General features: G+C 37.7%; 1 protein-coding gene across 1 annotated transcript; it reads left to right on the top strand.

Annotated features, from left to right (window-relative positions):
* Window positions 1-4,186: 4,186 nt before the first annotated feature.
* On the top strand, window positions 4,187-8,586 carry LOC112743486 (KIN14B-interacting protein At4g14310). Its single transcript, XM_025792700.3, has 3 exons — window positions 4,187-5,914; window positions 6,820-7,433; window positions 7,735-8,586. Exons 1-3 carry the CDS (start codon window positions 4,454-4,456, stop codon window positions 8,270-8,272), a joined length of 2,613 nt encoding a protein of 870 aa, XP_025648485.1. The 5' UTR covers window positions 4,187-4,453; the 3' UTR covers window positions 8,273-8,586.
* Window positions 8,587-22,472: the final 13,886 nt, after the last annotated feature.

Below are 22,472 nucleotides of genomic sequence, written 5' to 3'. Positions count from 1 at the left end.
AAACAAAGTGCTTAGGGCCACGGCCAAGACTCATAAGTAGCTGTGTTCAAGAATCAACATGCTTAACTAGGAAAGTCAATAACACTATCCGAAATTCTAAGTTCCTAGAGAAGCCAATCATTCTAAACTTCAAAGGAAAAAGTGAGATGCCAAAACTATTCAGAAGCAAAAAGCTACAAGTCCCGCTCATCTAATTATAATTAATATTCATTGATATTCTGGAATTTATAGTATATTCTCTTCTTTTTATCCTATTTGATTTTCAGTTGCTTGGAGACAAGCAACAATTTAAGTTTGGTGTTGTGATGAGCGGATAATTTATACGCTTTTTGGCATTGTTTTTAGGTAGTTTTTAGTAAGTTTAAGCTACTTTTAGGGATGTTTTCATTAGTTTTTATGTTAAATTCACATTTTTGGACTTTACTATGAGTTTGTGTGTTTTTCTGTGATTTCAGGTAATTTCTGGCTGAAATTGAGGGACTTGAGCAAAACTCTGAAAAAGGCTGACAAAAGGACTGCTGATGCTGTTGGAATCTGACCTCCCTGCACTCAAAAAGAATTTTCTGGAGCTACAGAACTCCAATTGGCACGCTCTCAACGGCGTTGGAAAGTAGACATCTAGAGCTTTCCATCAATATATAATAGTCCATACTCTATTCGGGAATTGACGACGTAACTTGGCGTTGAATGCCAAGTACATGCTGCTGTCTGGAGTTAAACGCCAGAAACACGTCATGATCCGGAGTTGAACGCCCAAAACACGTTATAACTTGGAGTTCAACTCCAAGAAAGGCCTCAGCTCGTGGATAGATCAAGCTCAGCCCAAACATACACCAAGTGGGCCCCGGAAGTGAATTTATGCATCAAATACTTACTCATGTAAACCCTAGTAGCTAGTCTAGTATAAATAGGATAATTTACTATTGTATTAGACATCTTTGGTCTCAGTTTTGTTTTATTCTTCATCTTAGGAGGCTATTGATCACGTTTTAGGGGGCTGGCCACTCGGCCATGCCTGAACCTTTCACTTATGTATTTTCAACGGTGGAGTTTCTACACACCATAGATTAAGGGTGTGGAGCTCTGTTGTACCTCAAGTTTCAATACAATTACTATTATCTTCTATTCAATTCTCTTTTATTCTTATTCCAAGATATACGTTGCACTTCAACTTGATGAATGTGATGATCCGTGACACTCATCATCATTCTCACCTATGAACGCACGTGACTGACAACCACTTCCGTTCTACTCTAGGCCGGGCGCATATCTCTTAGATTCCCCAACATAATCTTCGTGGTATAAGCTAGAATTGATGGCGGCATTCATGAGAATTTGGAAAGTCTAAACCTTGTCTAGGGTATTCCGAGTAGGATTCTGGGATTGAATGACTGTGACGAGCTTCAAACTCCTGAAGGCTGGGCGTTAGTGACAGACGCAAAAGAATCAAGGGATTCTATTCCAACCTGATTGAGAACCGACAGATGATTAGCCGTACTGTGACAGAGCATAGGACCATTTTCACTGAGAGGATGGGATGTAGCCATTGACAACGGTGATGCCCTACATACAGCTTGCCATGGAAAGGAATAAGAAGGTTTGGATGAATGTAAGAAGAAAGTAGAGATTCGAGAGGAGCACAGCATCTCCATACGCCTATCTGAAATTCTCACTATTGATTTACATAAGTATTTCTATCTTATTTTATTTTCTGTTTAATTATTAATTTTCGAAACCCATAACCATTTAATCTGCCTAACTGAGATTTACAAGGTGACCATAGCTTGCTTCATACCAACAATCTCTGTGGGATCGACCCTTACTCACGTAAGGTATTACTTGGATGACCCAGTACACTTGCTGGTTAAGTTGAACGGAGTTATGATCACACCAGGGATTATTAAGATCCCAATTCATCACACCATGATCTCTTTGGGGTAATTTTGATTTCATACAAATACAAAGAGACCAACTTTGAGGATCACAATTTCGTCCACCAATACCCATATGGCCTTAACATTTCATCATCCTTTGCAACCCAATCTTAAGTCTATTTTACCCCATTTGTTCTTTATTTTATCACATCACTAACTCTAAGTGGAAAATAATAATGTCCTTAATTTGATTCCTTGGTTAGCTTAGACTAGTGAGAGTATGCACAATTTAAGTGTGAAAAAATTGGGTTTAGAAACGTTTGGTTTGGGAATTGGGTATATTGTATATTTTTATGAAAATGTGAAAAAGATAGTTGAGCACATATTCTTATATTCAATACCTTAATCATATGCATTGAAAAAATAAAAATAGAAAAAGAAAAAGAAAAGCAAAAGAAAAGGAAAAAGAAAAAGCAATAAAAAGGGGACAAAATGCCCCAAAGTAAGTGGTGATAGCAATGCATATGAATTGTGTTCAAAATTGGAATGCATGAATATGTGAAAAAAATAGTTAATGCAAAGTTAGGTTTTGTATTTTAATTACATGGATTGTCTTAGGTTAGGTGGGAAGTTTAAGTTAATCAAGGATTCGGATTTCAGTCCACTTAACCAAATACATTCCTACCTTGACCCTAACCCCATTACCACCCTTGAAAAGACCTCTTGATATGTGTATTCGTGCATTAAATTTTTGTTGATTGGTAGAAGAAGAGCAATTCTTAGAAAGCAAGATTAGTAGAGAATTGAGAGAATCGAACCTTAAACACTTGAGCGATTAGAGAGTATACACTTTCGGTGAGGGTTCGATGCTCGACTCTTTGTTTTTGGCTTTCATGAGCTTTCTTCTTGCAAGTCTACTTATACTTTATTTTGAGATTTGAATTAGTGGAATCCAGTTCATATTTGTTCTTGCCAGATTTATTTACTTTTAACCAAGTAGGTAGAAACATTTTGCATTTAGTTGCATTTATATAGATAGGTTGCATTTAATAAATTCTACTATCCTTCTTCACCTTCTTTATAGCTTCTCTTAAACTTAGCATGAGGATATGCTAATGTTTAAGTGTGAGGAGATTGATAAACCACTATTTTATGGTTTATTTTGTATTGAATTGAGTGGATTTTGTCAATTATTCTCCCACTTATTCATGTAAATTGCATGTTTTCAAGTTTCCTTTCTAATTTTGTGCTATGATTGAACATATGCTTCTTTGGCTTTAAAATTGCTAATTTTTAATAATCTCTTATTACCATTCGATGCCGTGATATGTTTGTTAAGTGTTTTCAGGGTTTATAGGACTGGAATGGCTTAGAGGATGGAAAGGAAGCATGCAAAAATAGAAGGAACACAAGAAATTGAAGTTTTCAGAAGCTGGCCTCGACGCGCACGCATGGATGAAGCGAACGCGTAACCGGTGCAGCAGACAAACAACGTGTACGCGTGACAAGCGTCACGTGCCTCAGTTACGAGAAAATGCTGGGGGCAATTTCTAGGCTGCTTTTGGCCCAGTTTCAAACCTGAAAATAAAGATTAGAGGCTGCAGAGTGAAACGAATCAGGAGCACACTTTATTCATTCAAGGTCTTGGTTTTTTTTGTCACCATGTCTGCATAGGTCCTATTGTTTGCTCCTCCTTCTTCATGCTGCATCCATTCTTCAAATCTTGGTACTAATGCTTCTGTTCCAGTTAAACCTTCATCTCCTTTACGTACTTTTTTGACATTTCTCTGCAGGAGATCCCTTTCTTGCTCTGATGGGTCACGTTCATTTGGGGGTTCCTCCCGACGACCCTGCTTCGGTCATGGGGCCGAATAAGGACCGTGGCGGTGATAAAGTCACACAATAAAGAGAGAGTATGGAGAAAAAGAAAAACACGCTCTAAGGGTTCTTTTTTTAAAACGAACTTCTCACAAAAAAGTTAATGTAATAGTCGAAGTGGACTTACTCAATTGTTTATTGGGCCAATATAAAAATTAATTTGCTTTTCTGTAAATTAAATAAAATTTATTAAACATATAATTTGTAATAATTTAATAAATATCTAATTAAATATTAATTATTATTTTAATATTAATTTTCTAAACTCAACTGTTGTGATGATGGTTGTAAATAATAATAGTAGTTGTAGATATTGATAATTATAATAGTGGTAATAATAGTGTTATTATTGATGAAGATAAATTTAATATTTTAATATAAATATAAATTTAGTATATTATTATGCATATTATTACCAAACACAATAAAAATTTATGTCTCTGTGTCTTTTGATATTTGTTACCAAACGGCAGACGGAGCCTAATTGACTAATTGTACTCATGAAACTCACCAAAAAGAGAAAAAGAACTCAAAATGTTCAAAACTCAAAAATTAAATCTTTTCCCGCTTATACCCCACACCATACGTCCATACCCCAAAATCTTCTCCACTTCTCCTCCTTCCGCATCCCTCGTTTCAAGTTCCACTCCTTTTTCCCAAATCACACTAAAAACCCTAATTACTAACTCATTCTCATTTTCATGTCCACTCGCCGGGTCAAAGACCGTGACGGCGGAGACCCCACCGCCGCCACCCTCCGCCGCTCATCCAGGTCCGTAACTCCACCGCTCTCCGCCTCTCGCAAGGCCCGTTCCCACGATGCATCGGCTATGACCAAGCTTTCTTCCTCCGCCTCTGTAAAGTTCTGTTCTTCCGCCGAGAAAGAAAACCGCCAGCAGCTCCGCCGATCCACGTCTCATGGATCCGAGAAGCCCACGATCCGAGCCGTGCCACGTGTCGACAAGGCAGCAATCACTGCTGCGGCGTCAAGAGATTCCGTTGTCCGGAGATCCACTACATCGGTCCCCAGAGGCAGAAGCTCAAGCCGTTTCGAATTCAATAGAATCTCTTCGGATTCCCACGAGACCCGAAAAATGCATCTGGATCGGGCCAACCCGACTCGAGAACCGGGAGGGAGCTTCAGAAGCGCCGAAAAGGTTACAAGTTTAACGGGTAAGGGAAGTGGCGAAAAGAGTGCTTCTAAAATAGTGGGTGGGAAGGTTCAGAGAGAAAAATATTCGATTTTGAAAGATGGGAGCAAGGTTTCGGAAGAAAGTAGTGGTTGTAATAGTGGGAAGTCCTCTAGTAGGCTTCACGAAAAGCTTGCGTTTCTTGAAGGGAAGGTTAAGAGAATCGCTTCGGATATAAAGAAGACTAAGGAGTTGTTGGATATGAACAACCCTGATGCGTCAAAGGTGATACTTTCGGATATTCAGGAGAAGATTTCGGGGATTGAGAAGGCTATGGTTCATGTCACTGGTGCTGATTCTGGTAAAGTGGGTAGTTATAGTAATGGAAATGTTGAAAACATTTGTAAAGGGGAATCTGAGAATGATGAATCTAAGAGATTGGGTGACGGGAAGAGCTTGATCAAAGGGTTGAAAACTGAGGAGCTTGAGGATAGGTTGTTCCCTCACCATAAGTTGATTAAGAATCGGATACTATTGAAGGAATCATGGTCGTCCTCGTCGGAGAGCTGTTTAGGTAATGGATCTGATGATGTGAAGGCTAAGGTGGAAAATAACAAGGTGCTAAGTCCTGTTTGTGAGAATTCAATTGCTGTGGAGTTTTTGGCTTCTCTTAATAACGACAAGGAGATAAGTGTGGGTGGTGGTGGTGGTGGTGGTGGAGTCAGGTGCTGCGAGGTGCAGGAAACTGAGGGTGGTCGCAATGCGATGAAGGGCTCTTCGTCTGGCTTGAATCAGAGGTCTGACAATATTGATATGCTTCTTGAGTCTGACGAGAAGCTTGAGGAATTTGATGATCAGGAGAATAAGCAGGAAGCATTTGTTGGAGATGAGATGGATGAAGCTTTCAATTATAAGCTAAATGAGATCGGAGACAAGAATGCCACTGGAGGATGGTTTGTGTCTGAAGGGGAGGCTGTCATCCTTGCTCATGATGATGGTTCGTGTTCATATTATGATATTGCCAATTGCGAGGTATGTAAATCGACTAGTAAATCTAGCATGTATTGTTATAATTGTTGCCTTATCAAGTTTGCTATGATTGATTTATATATAAATTGTTTAATAGTGAGTTATTTGACTATGCTTTTTCATCTTACAACATAAGTTATCTTCTTTTCCTATCATGTTTTTGTTTTGATACCCGGTATAGTTCATGCTATAAAGTGCTTGTCGTTATTAAGATAAGTTGTTCTTCCATGGATGAGCAGTCATACGTGTGTATGGACAAAATATACAGATGTACCCTCTGAGGGTTCCTTGAAGGTGGGTCTTGTGGGTAACCTGGCAGTTGACAACAAAACGATATGGATGAAATTCAAAATAAACCATATTATATTTTGCGAATTTAGTAACACTAATCAAATTTTGAGTGATATGAGGAGAACGTAAAATATCTGTTAACAAGAAAGCAATATGATTATTAAGGGAGGTATGAAGCATAAATGAACGAAATCCGGGAATTTGGTTACTTGAGTCATTTGTAATGTATTTGTTCAGAGCCAACATGGTCAGAAGTAGCGAGGAGATTGTTGGCGTCCAAGGTCATATGGTGAGGAGTGCTTTTGACTGGGTTTTAGAAAACAAATGAAAAAAAAAAAAAAAAGAAAGAAGGTGGGCGCCGCCCCGGGGGGATTAGAATTTAGAAACCTAGAGCTACATTTTACCTCTCAAGATAAATGATTTTTTCATATCACGTTTTCGTTGTGAATGCCATTTTAGTTTTGTCAATGATGTTTATGAATATGAATAATGCTGGTATGATATTGTAGTCTCAACTTTACTATGTTTTAGATTATTACGTTCATATTTGCAGTTTGGCCTAGTTACAATAACGAAGTATTATTTTAAGCTGAATAATTACTATTTTATTTTCTTAGGAAAAAGCTGTATATATGCCCCCACCTGAAGTGTCACCTAATATGTGGAGAGATTGTTGGGTAGTTCGTGCCCCTGGTTCGGATGGTTGCTCTGGAAGGTTTGTGGTAGCTGCATCTGCTGGCAATACTATAGATTCAGGATTCTGCTCATGGGATTTTTACACAAAGGAAGTGCAAGCTTTCCAGACTGAGGTTGGAACAGCATCTTCAAGAACAGCACTTAGACCTTTGTCCAATAATGTTGTGCAGAGGAGAAGTTCTGCATTTGGCAACTTGGCAGCAGAAGCCAAGCAATGTTGGTATAAACCCTGTGGACCCCTCATCATCTCTACTACCAGCTCACAGAGGGCTGTGAAAGTTTTTGATGTTCGTGATGGAGAGCAAATCATGAAATGGGATGTTCAGAGGCCTGTTCTTGCAATGGAATATTCTAGCCCTTTGCAATGGAGAAATAGGGGAAAAGTAGTAGTAGCAGAATCCGAGTCCATTTCTCTTTGGGATGTGAACTCACTCAATCCTCAAGCTTTGCTTTCTATTTCGGTGGGTGGGCAGAAAGTTTCTGCTCTACATGTGAGCAACACTGATGCTGAGATGGGTGGAGGAGTTCGGAAAAGGTCAGTTTCTGCATTACTTTCTTTGTTTTAACAATTCTATAGTTATTGCCATAACTTACTCTTGTTGATTAAACTATATGCTCTATAGCTTTTCCTTTTAGTGTATCTATTAAAGTATCAATCACTAGGAACTAGCATAATGGCCATATTTTAATTCTCTAAATTATACTTCTCCTTTGTGATTCTGCTATTATAAAATAAAAGCATGATAAAGAAAGAGATTTCTCAAGTGATTTTGGTTCATGCATTTTAACCATTTTCTTTTTCTATTGTTAACCAAGAGTAATAAAATTCATTGCAGAGTAAGTTCCTCAGAAGCCGAAGGAAATGATGGTGTGTTTTGCACCTCAGATTCCATTAACATCTTGGACTTCCGCCAACCCTCTGGCATTGGCCTTAAAATATCAAAACATGGCATTAGCGCGCAATCAGTTTTCTCTCGTGGAGACTCTGTTTTGCTTGGCTGTACTAGCTCCAATGCAATGGGCAAGAAGCAATCCTCATATATGTTGCAACAATTCTCGTTGCGCAAACAAGGACTATTCCACACTTACGCCTTTCCAGAATCTAATACCCACTCACACTATGCAGCAATCACCCAAGTTTGGGGTAATTCTGATTTTGTCATGGGTATTTGTGGCCTCGGACTTCATGTCTTCGATACGCTAAAAGATGATGATGCATTGAAGATTTTCAACATGGATTCCTCAAATTCACAAACTTTTAGAGAAATCATTGGACCAGATGATTTGTATTGCCCTTCATTTGATTACATCGGATCTCGTGCTCTTTTAATATCAAGAGATCGACCAGCTATATGGAGGCATCTAATAGTTTAATAGTATTAATAACTAGTAGTAACTATCTTTGTTAATAATGTTCGTAACTGTTACAGAGGTGACGAGCTAAGGAGTCTTAGAGATTCTAGTTTAAGTCAAGTTGGAACCAGACCGAGAAGGCAATTTACGAAAACATTTCGATACTTAAGTTATTAGTATTTTTAGGTGTTAGAGAGAAGTGTGTTACTTGTTAAGTTTTTCTTTTTTCCTGTAATACATTGTTTTGATGTCTGTTTGTAGACATTTACTGACTTTAACGTACTACTTTAATGCCATGTTTTGATGTTAAGTTAAAGAGTTTATGTTTTTTATAATGGTGAGTTTTATTGTGATTTTGTTATGGTGCTTAAATTGCTTAATTTACTTTTTAAAGTAAAAAATAAAATGTTTAAAGTAAAAAGTAAATCATGTAAAATTTATCAAATATTATTTAGGGTTAAGTATGGTTTTGGTCCTAAAGGTTTTTAGCCAGAATCAAAACTGTCCCTTATCTAATTTTCGATTTAGAATCATCTTTAACGTTTTTTTCGTATTAAAATCATCCTTTTAAATAAAATTTTTAATTTAATTCCTAAACTACCTCTATTTTAATAAAAAAATATAAAATAAAAAAAAAACGCGTTTTGGAGAGGGGGCAAAGGAAACGCGTTGGGGGTGGGGGGTGGGGGGAAAGGAAACGCGGGAGGGAGGGGAGGAGTCCATAGCCGCCGCCACTATCGCCGGTCCACCCACGAGCCGCCGTTGGAACCACGACCAGAGGAAGACGTCGCCACATTCCCTTCATGTATCTTTCTGCCGCCACCGTGGAGTGCGTCGCCGGAAAGGGGAGCCCGAGCTGCCGATTTACCCAGCCGTGGAGTGTGTCGCCGCCGTTCATGCATGCTCCTGCCACCGCCGATCTACCCAGCCGCCGTTGCTCTTCGCCTTCTGCATCTGCTTCTTTGTACTTTGAATTTTTGATTTGGCTTTGTGTTGGATTTGTTGATTTGTTGCTTTCTGTTTCTGCTTGTGTTGGATTTGTTGATTTTCTGCTTTCTATTTCTGCTTCTCTGGTGGAGGTGGAGGTGGAGGTGGAGGTGAGGGGTGGGGGGAAGGGGATACGGGGAGGGGGAGGGGACGCGGGGTGGGGGGTGGGGGGAAGGGGAGGCGGGGAGGGGGATGGCGGTGGCGTTGGTGGTGGTGTTGGTGGAGGTTGTGGCGGTGGTGTTGGTGTTGGTGGTGGTGGAGGAGGTAATTGTGTTAGTAGTGGTGAGGGTATTTTTGTCCAAAAAAATAAAAAGAACGATTTTAATACGAAAAAAAACGTTAAGGATGATTCTAAATCGGAAATTAGATGAGAGACGATTTCGATTCTGGCTGAAAATCTTTGGGACCAAAACCATACTTAACCCCTATTATTTATTTATTCTTTTTAGTAACTTAGATACAATGTGATAGGTACCATAGTATCCATCTTTTATAATATAAAAAAAGTTTTAAGTGTACTGAAAATACCAGTATTTCAGTTATTTTAACTGTTGGTCTAAATTATAAAAAATATATATAATATATATGTTTCCGGTACATTTATAAAAAATATATATAATATATATATATATTTTTATCATCATCTGAGTAATGAAGCAATTTATCAGCCCCTTCTTCCTGAGCTTTTCTAGTTTTGGCAACAATCTTTATCAAATCCAAGGAAGAAATTTACCTTTTATTCATTTACATTCCAAATGCATCATTCTTTTGTTCATGAAAGTTTTGCTTTTTCTGAAATTTTCTTCTTTTACCGTAGCAATTCGAATAACTTTAATAAGAATTTGATAGGATTTTTTTATCTTAGCAGTTTCGATTAGGTAGAAGTAGTAGGCGTACCACTTTTAGCTTTTTCTCCTATTTTAAAGTTGTGTTGTATAGGCTGTACTCTACCCTTTATTGGATATTTTCAAAAATTATTAATTTGTTTCTCGAAATCTTCGAGCAATTTTTTAATTTTTTCTTCTGTAACGTAGTGGTGTTCCGGTAGATTTTTTGATATGTCGAGAAGAAAAGTTACTGCAAACCATGAACATGTTGGTACTTCAAGCCACTTCAAGCCAACCTAAGCCACAATCTAATCCAGTTCAAGAGGTGGACACTACTCATGGATTTCTAGTGAGGTCAAATCCACTCCCCCTATTATCACGCAGGAGGACTTGGATGGACTACGAAAATTTGTAGTTATCTGCAACTCGGATTTCGGTCATTTCTACGTGCTCTCCGTTCTAGGCACAAGAATCGTCTCTGCCACATAAATTAATATGTTGGAAACGTGTTTGATTGGTTGCGGATGTATGAGACTCTGTTCACTCGACTTGGAGTTCGTCTTCCTTTTGGGACATTATACAATGTTTTGAGCTTCGTTGCTCCTTTTTGGGCCTTAAGGCTAACATAAAAGTGTTTTTTTATTCCTTTAACTTAACCATGCCTTTAATTTTCCAAAGTTGTGGGTTCATCTCTTTCTGAGGTAACCCTAATAGAAGGATCTTCAATTTATTTAAAGAATTCCATCATGAATTTTTTTTAAAAAAATATTTTAAAGTTGAAAGAGTAGAAAGTACTTTACAAGATGAAAAATGATTTAACCTTTATTGGAACTTCAATGTTTTTCTCCAAAATTAACTTAACCGGGATAAATTCATTCAAGCTTACAAGTATCCATGTGCTTCTAGAGTTGTGGAAAAAACTTCCTCTCAATCTAAGGGATGTCTTAGCTAATGAGCATGCGGCTCGCAATGCCATTAGTAAAGTTTCAATGCTATGCTTTAATTTACAACAAATGTCATATATTAGCATCTGACTGACTAATGTTATTACTTTGCTCTTCTTTTTTCCTAGAAGTTGAAATGGCTGGTAGACTCGAAGCTATTGTTGCCATGAGAAGAAGATTATCTTCTGGATCCAGCATCCCGACCAATCCTGGTGTTGGTGATAGGATGTCTTCATCAGCCACAATGAGTAACCTTCCTCCTCCCCCAAGATTCGAGAAAGGCCTTGAAGTTCAAAACTTGGACGAACAATCTTCTACCAACTCTCCAAAAAAGAAGAGAAAAAAAAAAACAATGCTGAATCAAGTGGAGTCCCTCATCCTACCTCCTTTGGTTGTATTTTAGAGAAAGAGTTCCAATCTCCTGAATTCAGTGATGAATATTTGATGACTGATGACACGAAATCGGGGATGGCTAAGATGCCTCTCGGGGATACCTTGCCTCGAGTTCAGAGGATGTTGCTCAGCTTAGATACCTTCATTCGAGATGATGAGAAGGAGGTTTTAAATCATCATTCTAAATTCATCACCAAAGATAAGGAGCTTAAAAGATCAGCAGCTCAAATTCAGAGTCTCAATGCTTCTCTTGCTTCTTTGCAAGAAGAGAATACCACACTTCAAAGAAAAATTAAGTCTTTAGAGGAAGCAAAGAAGACTTTTGAGACAAAACTTGAGAATCTGAACAAGCAAGTTGCTGAGCTAATGAAGGAGGTCGAATCTCTTAACAAATCAGTTAAGTATGCTGAACAAGATGTTGTAGATGAGTTATTCGACGCTGATCACAACATTCAAGAACAAATTAAGGTCCTAGCTCCTGATTTGGATACATCATCAATTAGTGCCTTCAAGAAAGTAATTGATGGAAAAATGATAGAGATCTTATAAAGATCTTTTGTGATTTTTCTAAGCTATTGGATTTTGTTTGGAAACAACTCTTTTGTGTCTTTTCGAAAATCTTTTAATTGTTTTTAACTTTATTTTTTAATCTAGGCTAAGTTGATTGCAACTTTTACTACCTTTAAAGTATCATTATGCACGTGTAATATTTATTACCATTTTTTTGATATTAATGATTTTTGCACTTTAAATATGTACTTACCGTTTTTCTGATATTAACGCTTATTTACTGTTTTACCGATGTTAATGCTTCGTTACCATGACTAATTGCATACTCAAAGAATAACGTTAAAAAAATGAATATAATTTTACAAAGAATCATTAAAATGACAAATAAATTGAATTTAACAAAGTTAAATAAAAATTGAATTTTGAGAAGGCCTCAATAAAAACATATGTTAATAGCAATTGAGTGTCTTTATTCGACCGTTAAAACTTTCTAAGAGTAATAAATTTTGAGATGAATAACATTTCATGTCTTTAGAACTTTGGTACCATTAAGATTCTCTAATTTGTATTCTCCTTTCTCCAAATCTTCTTTGATCCTAAAGGGTCATTTCTAAGTAGGAGCCAACTTTCTTTGAGTTTTCGAGGTATCGGCATCAGCTTGCTTCAATACTAGGTCTCCTGCTTGAAAATTCCTAGGTCTGGCATTAGTATTATACCTCTTTGCAATTCTTTGTTTCAATGCTTGCTTAGTCAGATTAGCGGCTGACTTTACTTCATCAATAAGTTCTAAACTCAAAATACTATCTGAGTTTCTAAAAAACATTCTTGAACTGATTTCATCAATTTTCACTTGAGTGACTGCTTTTGTAATACCTATCACACAGAATCTTATGCGTAAGTCATAAAGTTGAGGTGGCAAGGTATTATGACCTCTAAAAGTAAAAAAAAATATATGTAATAATAGTTGAAAGAAATTTTAACTAGAAGCCTATGAACAAGAGTTAAGCAAAGCGTTAAACAGAAAGTCACATCACTCGCGTAAACGATAACTATGAGAGAAGAATTCCAAAGATACATATAACAAAGCTTCTGACTCGGCTCGCGAAGCTTGAACTGGCCAAAGCATATATACATATACACAATTAAACCCAAAAGTAAACCAAAATAGAAAATTGACAACCTGTTTCTCCGAGTCAACCTTTAAGAGGGACAAATATAAAATACAAGGTAGAGATCTTATATACATACATAACTATAAACAAAGATATAACCCTGAGTCGCAAGAGTTCTTCGCTTCATCGGCGTCTCCAGAATACAGAGTGGTGCTTCTCAACCTGCACCTGAAAAGGCACAAATATTGTATGGAATGAGAACTGGGGGTTCTCAGTATGGTTAAGGTGCACACATATATAATAAATAAGGTCCCAGGAAAGCCAAAGACAATCCTAGAATGCTGACACTCAGATTATAATTCTTAAGGAACTAAACAGAAACCATAAGTAGGGGTAGATATCTAAGGTTCTTAAGGTTCTAACTCAATTCTAACTTAATCTCAAATTACAATACACTTACTGTCCCATTCGATTCTAACCCTTACCACTGACCCAACCAGTCATGGCCTATGGCCCAAATCAAACCAGTTCGGCCTCTGTCCCAAATAAACTCAACCCAGCCTCTGGCCCATTTTAAATCAAATTAACATTATCACTCGTCCACCACCAAGGTACTCAACACAGAAAGACAATCAAAAACACAAGCAAATATAGGGCAAACACATTTAAAGAACAATTATAGCAAGTATCACAGTTATCAGTTAAACAAAATTTATCAGATAGGAAAACCAAAACATTATGCACACCCAAACAAAGCAAACAATTGCAACATGATGTATGCCTGTCCTACTGGCTGTAAGCTCACGTGTCGGTTAAATTGTCAGAACCTGACACATCTGGTAGATAACCCAAACATTTGTCTCTAGGTTGCGCATCTCCATGAGGATCATAAACGAAGGAGAGTGCCTTTCCATATTGAAGGAGTGTGCCTTTCCACCTTCTCCTGGAGGAGATACGAAGGAGAGTGCCTTTCCACATCGAAGGAGCGCGCCTTTCCACCTTGCAACTAGAGAAGAATATGAGGAAACAATATGAAGGAGAGTGCCTTTCCAATTTTTCCACACCCTCATCATGACAAGGGAGGGAATATCTGTCCTCAATCTACCATCCGGATACATTTTTCAAGTTAACGAGCAAGCGGGATCGCACCCAAATCTTGCCCTCTTGACCATTCCGGCCATACACACATCTCGACCGTTCCGGCCTCACACACATCTCGACCATTCCGGCCACACATAGTCATCCCCAATCTCATCACTAACATCTCAGTTCAGTTACTCTAGACCTTCCTTTACTTCCAAGTAACCTTCCTTTACATAGCTTAATCTCATCACTTTCAACCTTTACTTCATCTCCAAATTACCTCTATTTCCTAGCTTCAACTTACTACTAGAGTTACTACTATGATCTGGGGCTAAAAGAGTAAAAATAGAAGTTTAGAAGTTTAAAATCAGGTTTAAAACACAAAATATGCATTTACTGAAAAATAGGGGTATGCGTACGCATTGGTCTCTTCTGGGCCAAGATGTGTATGCATACACCTATCCGCGTATGCATGTACATTGGACAGAATCGTTTGTATGTGTATGCCCTATGCATGCGTACACATAAACTGCAGTTTGACCAGAAATGGCTAAATCTGCAGAATTTCAGCTTTGCCCTTTGAATTTATGACGCACATATTTTTTTTGTTTTAAAACATTTTTCATCTATTTTTCAAATGGCATAAATTTCATGGACTCAATTTTCATTTGAAATAAGTTTGAAATAATTTGGGGATCCGAAAGCCAAGTTATGGCTCGCCGAAGTTCGGCCAAAAATCAGATTTTTACAAAAGTTCCTCAAACCTCTATTTCCATCAAATTTATAAATCACTAACCACATTTATAAGCCATACCCAAAAGTAAGACATACCCTATCACAACCAACACAGCCTCACATCCCTTCATAACCAATCTCACCTCAATATAAACTACTTCATACCAAGACTCTCAATTCTACCAACACACGTATCAATACATCGACATTCATATATCCTCAACCCTCGTTCTCATTTATCATCATTAAAATTATCATTCATCAATCATCTTTCATCAACCACAACCGCATTCACATCATGAATCATTAATCACATCAAACATCATCAATAATTCATCACATATACATACTCATTCTAATCACTTTATCAACTATCATTTAAGTCATCATTTAACATTCCATTTCATCTCCAACATCAACCACCAAAACAATTACACAATCCATATCAATAATTACCAAGCATTCAATATACTCATGCATTCATTCCTATCCTATGGTCATCTAGCCTAAGGTTTCGCAAGACATTATATATTAAATACGAGAAACCAAAACCATACCTTGGCCGATTCCTTGTAAAGTCCAAAACGCCTCAACTAGCACCGTCCCACAAATTCCAAGGTTCAAAAATTACATCCCAAACAGAAAACTAGCTACCTTAGCTCAACATGCAGCTTTCGATACTACCAATTCCATCAACAAGCCTCAATTAACATCACAACTCAATCTAATACCAATGAACATTACTAAATCAATATAACTCTCACTTGAATTCAGATCTCACAAGGTTTAGAGTTATCCTCACCTTACCAACGGAGAATTGGGTCAAAACCCGGCAATACCCGCGAGTTAATTCAAACCTAAACACTGAATTCAAGCGAAATCCAACATGATTACACATTGAATTCAAAAGAAAAAATTAGAAATGAAAACGTGGCTTCCTTACCAAATTTCTTACTGGGCTTTGTAGAGTTCGACAGTGCGGTCGTGTGGCCGCAAACGGTGCAGTGATCAGAGTTCGGAGTGGGAAGATATCTTGGTTTAAAGTTAGTATTAGGGTTTGAGCTTCACATTCAGTCCCTTCCTCTATGGTTCAGCGTTCCTCATGTAATGAGGAAGGAGGATGGCTGAATCCTTTATATAATGAGGCTTTGGTTGGGCCTTGGGCCCAATGCGGGCCCAGTTTGCCTTGTTCGGCCTGTTCGGCCCAATTTTGGGCTAAATCCTTTAAAATTGGTGTCAAAATTCTTATTTTAATTAGTTCTATCTCACTAAACCGTAAAATTTAAGTTTTTTAATTAATAATTACTAATATTCCACTAATTACTCAGGGTTTACAACTTCTTTACCATAAGTAAGCCTGGATGGATTCTCTTCAATAGAGGATCGAGATATAGTATGGTAGGACCATAGTACTGACCTTAACTCATCATCCCATAAACCTAGAGAATCATCTAACATTTTTCTTAATCATTTCATAATTACTTTGTTTGCAGCCTCAGCCTGCCCATTAGCTTGTGGGTGTTCTACTGACACAATGACTTGCTGAATTCCCAATCCTTTCAGAAGTTCTTGATACTTATCATCTACAAATTGTGTTCCATTATCAGTAACAGTGACCTTGGAAATTTCAAACCTTGTCAAGATTTTCCGCCACATGAACTTCCGACATTGTGTTGACCTGATAGTTGATAATGTCATAGCTTCAACCAACTTTGTGAAATAGTCTGCTACCATTGTCAGGAACTTGACTTGTCTAGCTCCTTGTGAAAATGGTCCTAACAAGTCTATTCCCCACTTAAGTGTTTTGGTTTGCCTATCTAATGATTTCTGTCTAATTTTTATTTGTTGTACTTGTTGTAATTGCTCCCTGATTGTGTTTGTCTTGCATTGTTTGTGCTTGTGATTGAGTTTTGATGGTGATTTGTTTTGAATAAAGTAATAGGCTGAGTTGGTTTAATTTGTTCTAGAGGCCGAGTTAATTTAATTTGGGCCAGAGGCCGAGTGAATTTAATTTCAGCCGGAGGCCATGATTGGTTGGATCAGTGGTAAGTTTTGGTTAAAATATTTTCTGAGTAAGCGGTGAAATGTGTTGAGTATTATTTTGCATTGAATTTTTATAAGAAAAATATGAATTTTATATTTGGATAATAAACTGACACTTACTACGATTGAAAATAGTTTTATTTAAAATATCTTCTTATAATGAGTCTTAAACCCTCTACTGAGAACCAGCGAAGACGATGTTCTCACCCCCTACAGGCTTCTCTTTTCAGGACCGACGAGGAAGCTTGCAGAGTTTTTGTTAAGTTCCCAAATATGCTGCTTCTGTTTGTATACATATGTTATATATTTCCCTTGCCTTTATTGTTATAATCTTATAAGAGAGATAGGAGTTGTATGTTTTGTATGTATATTATATTTATAAGCTACTTGTGTATGAAGCTTTTCTATATATGTATATGCATGTTTGTATTAGTGAAAAAGAACTTTCGGTTTTTCAAAGAAAACAGCGACAGGTTTTGAGTTAAAGGCTCTTATTTTATTATTAAATATATGAAGTCGTCGTAATACTTCAAGCTATCAGAGTGGCACCCGGAAGCGTGACATTTTGATAGTAGGGTATTATATTACCAAGATGGAGAGGGAGTTTAGAGATCAAAGGAGAGGATCTATGTGCCAAATATGGGAGATCTGAGATTGGAAGTTTTGACAAAGGATCTTTAAAGCAGGTTCTCGATTCATCGTGGAACAACAAAAATGTATCACGACCTAAAGGCGATGTTTTGGTGGCTCGAAATGAAAAATGACGTGGCAGAACACGTGTCTAAATGTTTGATGTGTCAGAAGGTGAAGATTGAGCATCAATAGCCATCCGGGATGTTGCAACGTCCTAAATTCCACAATGAAAGTGGGAAAGTATCGCCATGAACTTTGTGTCGGGTTTGCCAAGAACTAGGGCAGGGTTTGATGCAGTATGGGTAATTATTGATCGATTGACGAAGTCTGCTCATTTCTTGCCTATCTGTATGACTTATTCTTTGGAGGAATTGGCGAGGCTGTACATTAAGCAGATTTTAAGATTTCATGGTGTGCCTATGACCATAGTCTCAGATAGGGATCGTCGATTCACTTCAAAGTTTTGGGGAGCTTTTCAGAATGCGTTCGGAACTCGATTGTGCCTAACAACGGCGTATCAACTTCAAACCAATGGTCAATCGGAGAGGACAATTCCAACTCTAGAGGAAATGTGGAAAGCTTGTGTGCTAGACCCACCAATAAGTTGGGATCACTATATGCCATTAGTGGAGTTTGTGTACAACAACAGCTACCATGCGAGCATCGGAATGGCTCCGCATGAGGCTCTGTATAAGAGAAAGTGTCAATCTCCACTATGTTGGTATGGGACCGGAGAGGAAGTTTGTTTAGGACGGACTTGATGTCTGAGATAACTAAACAGATTAAGACGATCCAAGCTAGAATTCTCACCGCTCAGAGTCGTCAGAAAAGCTATGCAAATCAAAGACGGAAGCTTTTAGAGTTTGAAAAGGGTGATCATGTGTTCTTGAATATTACTCCGACTATGGGAGTGGGTAGTGATAAAGATAAAGAAACTGAATTCCGGTTACATTAGTCCGTTTCAAATTCTGAAGAAGATTGGGCCGGTGGCGTATTAGATGGCTTTGCCGCCTTATCTTTCGATCCTACATGATGTATGCCACATTTTGAAAGTTAGGAAGTACACTTCTAATACAACTCATATGATAGAGTCCAAATCGGTTCAGCTGAAGGAAAATTTGATGTTTCAAGTGACTCCGGTCAGAATTAATGATGTTAGCATTAAGAATCTGCACGGAAAAAAAGTTTTCGTTGGTAAAAGTGGCTTGGAGTCGAGCCAGAGTAGAGGAGCATACCTGGGATCTAGAATCAGATATGAGGATGGACTATTCACAACTTTTTACAGGTAATTAAATTTGAGGGCAAATTTTCTAATTAGGTAGATAGGATGTAAACCATGTTTAGTTAATGCATAATTAACTAATAAATTAATTATGAGTCCAAGGGGTTAAGAAACTAAAATTCCATAGTTGGAGAAAATAAAAATAATTAGAATACGAATTAAAACACTAATCCTAAAGGTTTTAACCCAAAATTGGACCAACGTGCTAAAACGGTTAAACCGGACCTATGTTGGGCCCAAGCCCAATGATGAGGGAAAAACAATTCCACACGAACTCACCGGCAAGTATACCGGGTCACATCAAGTAGTAAAACTCATAAGAGTGAGGTCGATCCCACGAGGATTGATTGGATCAAGCAACTTTAGTTAGGTGATTAATTTAGTTAAGCTAATATTGATGAATTGAGTGGAAATTGATTGGCAGAATGTAAAGTGCTAGGAATTGTAAGTTGTAGAATGTAAATTAATTGAAACTTAATTGGCAAGAAACTTAAATTGCTGAAACTTAAAGAACAAGAAATTAAAAGGGCTGAATCTTAAATGACAAGAAATGTAAATGACTGAATTTGTAAATGCAAGAACGCAAAAGTGCAGAAGCTTAAAGGGCAAGGAAAATTAAATTGCATGAATTATAAAGGGAATTGGGTGTAGGAAATCAGAACAGAACTAGAAAATGTAAATTGCAAAGAGATCTAAATGAATAAATTTAGAGAAAGTGATTCATCAGGGATTGGAGATATCATAATCCATCATGAATCAATTGGGTCTTAACTCCTTTCTCAATCATATGAGTAGATCTATGGCAGATTGAAATTAATTGGATCCCAATTCATTGGCAATCTAATCTCTCTAATCACAATCAATCTTGCCAATCCCTTGATCTAATTGTCATGAGAAGAGGTTAAGTGCAAATCTCTCATCCATAAGCCACACTAACTCTCAAGATCTCAATTCCTCCCGAGTGGTGTTGATCAAGAGAGTAGTGAAGGATAGAGCTCTAATTCTAATGCAAGTGATTTCCCTTCCAAGGCTCACACAAGCATTCAATTAAATTCAACCTCCTTTCGGAGTGAGGAATTCTAAATCAAAACAGAAGATATCCAATAGCTACAAAAATGAATTGAGAAGAAGAAGAATTTTATTAATTCATTAGAATTACAATAGAGCTCCTCCCCCTAATGAAATTGGGGTTTAGTTCATCATTGCTCTAGTACCAAAACAGAAAAGAAATTGTAGAAGGAGATGAAGAACAGAAAGGAAAATAAACTCAGATCTCAAATTCTAAAGAAAAGCTAAAATAAAGGTAAAAAGAAAACCCCCAAAGTACAAGTCAAAAGTCCATAATGAAATCAAATTTTCTTCTATTTATACACTTTCCAATTCAGTCATCAGGTGCTTGGATTGACTATTTTGGCCTTGGTTGAAACATATCAGAATGGGTCCTCAGTTGGTGTGGTTGGGAGTATGCTTCAGGAGAATGTAGCGTTCTCAAAATGAGCGCAGCGTTCATTCACCGATGCGTGCGCGTCCTACGCATGTACGCATCTCTTACATCTTTCACCATCGACGCGTACGCGTAACACATGCGTGCGCGTCGATACTATCTTCAGTCTCGACCATACTTGCGCGTATCCTGCATGCGTGCGCGTCCCTTGGCAGCGTTCATTAATTGAACGCTACGTTCGCGCCATGAACGCTCCCCACGCATGCGCATCCTTTGCGCGTGCGCGTGATTGGTAAAATATCACTTCTGCGCTCCAGCATCATGTAAGCGTTTGCACCAACCACCACTATTGTCACATCGACGCATGCGCGCGTGTGCATCGGTGACCAAATTCAAATTCCAATTCTGAAAGTATCACAGTCACTCATTCAAAGTGAACGTAGCGTTCATTGCTGGTGAACACTGATCCTCCTTCCACGCGTGTGCGCCATGCATGAGTACGCGTGGATCTCCAAAAGTGTCATCCTGTGCGTAAGCGCCTTGTACGCGTGCACATCACTTGTGAACGTCGCGTTCATCAAATGAAGATAGTGTTCTCCTGCACTTCCTCCTTCTTTGATTCTTCCTCTCATTTTTTCACATGTCATCAACCAAACATGCCATCAAAGTCTCACCAAAATCATAAGATTTTGCATCATTCATAATAATCATCTAAATTGTGCATAAACCTTATGATTTTGTTTAAAATCAACAATGTTTGATTGAGTCAAGATAAACATGGAATTCCACTCACAATCACTTACTTATTGTGCAAGAAAGTGCATAAATCCTCATAAAAACCAGAAACAATGCTAGTAAAACTAGCATAAGATGACTTGTCATCACCCAACCCATATAACCCACACAATCAGCCAAGTTTAGCACTAATGCCCCATTCTATAAGGAGAAGCTGAAGTAGAGAGGGAAGAGAGGGAAGAACGAAGACCCTTAACTCCACTATTCATCATTTTAAATTGATCATAACTTTCAATCTAGATCTTCAATTGACGAGCCGTTTATGGCCACGCATTCATCACGGAACCCTCTTTAATTTCATCTGAAAAAGTGGTAAGGAATTCGAAAGTTCTCTATTTCCTTTATTTTCACATTTTTGGTTTGGGTATTGAGTATCTTACATTTTTTATGTTTAAGGGAGGTTCAACCTTGAGTTCTAATGGAGTTTCAATCCAAGGTTGTGTAAAACAAGGTAAGAAATCCCAATTTTCCCAAATTTTCCCATGTTATTGAAGAACCCAGGTTGAATTTTGTAAATTATATGATTAGATAGAATAGAGCTTGTTTGGATTCAATTTTGGGTGAAGCGGAGCTAGTCCGGTGCATTTTGCTGCGGGATTGGATCCAAGTATCACTTTGGTGCAGAATTGGTGGAGTATGGACCGGTGGAGGTTGGAGTTGTCCGGAGGAAATCAAAATATTGGATGAACCATTGACTAGAGGTATGGGTTTTAGATTCAAGTAGGCATTATATATAATTATGTGAATGCCTAGGTTAATTTTCCCTAGGATAGGATTGAATGAATTGATTGTTTTGGTGATTGTTTAGTTGGATGAAAGCTTGAGTTATGATGTGAATGTATATATGTATGTGTGAATGCATAACGGAAATGGTAATTTATATGGAAATTGAGTTGGAGGCCGTGATAAGGTAAAGAATCCCTTATAAAGTGAGTTAAACTAAGTTGGTGCAAGAATCGTGTTGTGGAATTGATGGTTTGGTGTTGATGATTAGTGAATTGAATGTTGGGATTAATTGATGATGTTGAATTTGAGTTGATTAAGTTTTGGATAGTTAGGAAATGATGATTGAGTGTTTGGAAGGCCTAAAAATGGTATTGGTATAGTTTGGAACAAGTTGGATATGAGAATTTGTCAAAATGAGCTTTGTGCAAAATTTGGTAAAAATGAGTTTTTGACCAACTTTGATGGGCCATAATTTGGCACTTGGTGTTTGAAATTGAACGAAATTAGTCTTAAATTAAAGCTAGATGAAAGATCTTTAAAACTATCTAAGGATGAGAAAAAACAGAATTTTGTAGAGGAAGTTATGATTATTTGAAAAATGAGGTTTAGAGTTGAAATATGAAATATTGTACAAAACCAGAATTTTGGCATGTGTGCCCACGCACACAATGGTGCCCACGCACGAGACAGAGCGAGTGTAAGTGCTC

This window comes from Arachis hypogaea, chromosome 2, assembly GCF_003086295.3.
Source record: "Arachis hypogaea cultivar Tifrunner chromosome 2, arahy.Tifrunner.gnm2.J5K5, whole genome shotgun sequence".
In the NCBI taxonomy this organism is placed as follows: Eukaryota; Viridiplantae; Streptophyta; class Magnoliopsida; order Fabales; family Fabaceae; genus Arachis; species Arachis hypogaea.
Note: the sequence above shows the minus strand (reverse complement) of the source record. Positions and strands in the feature narration are given on the sequence as shown.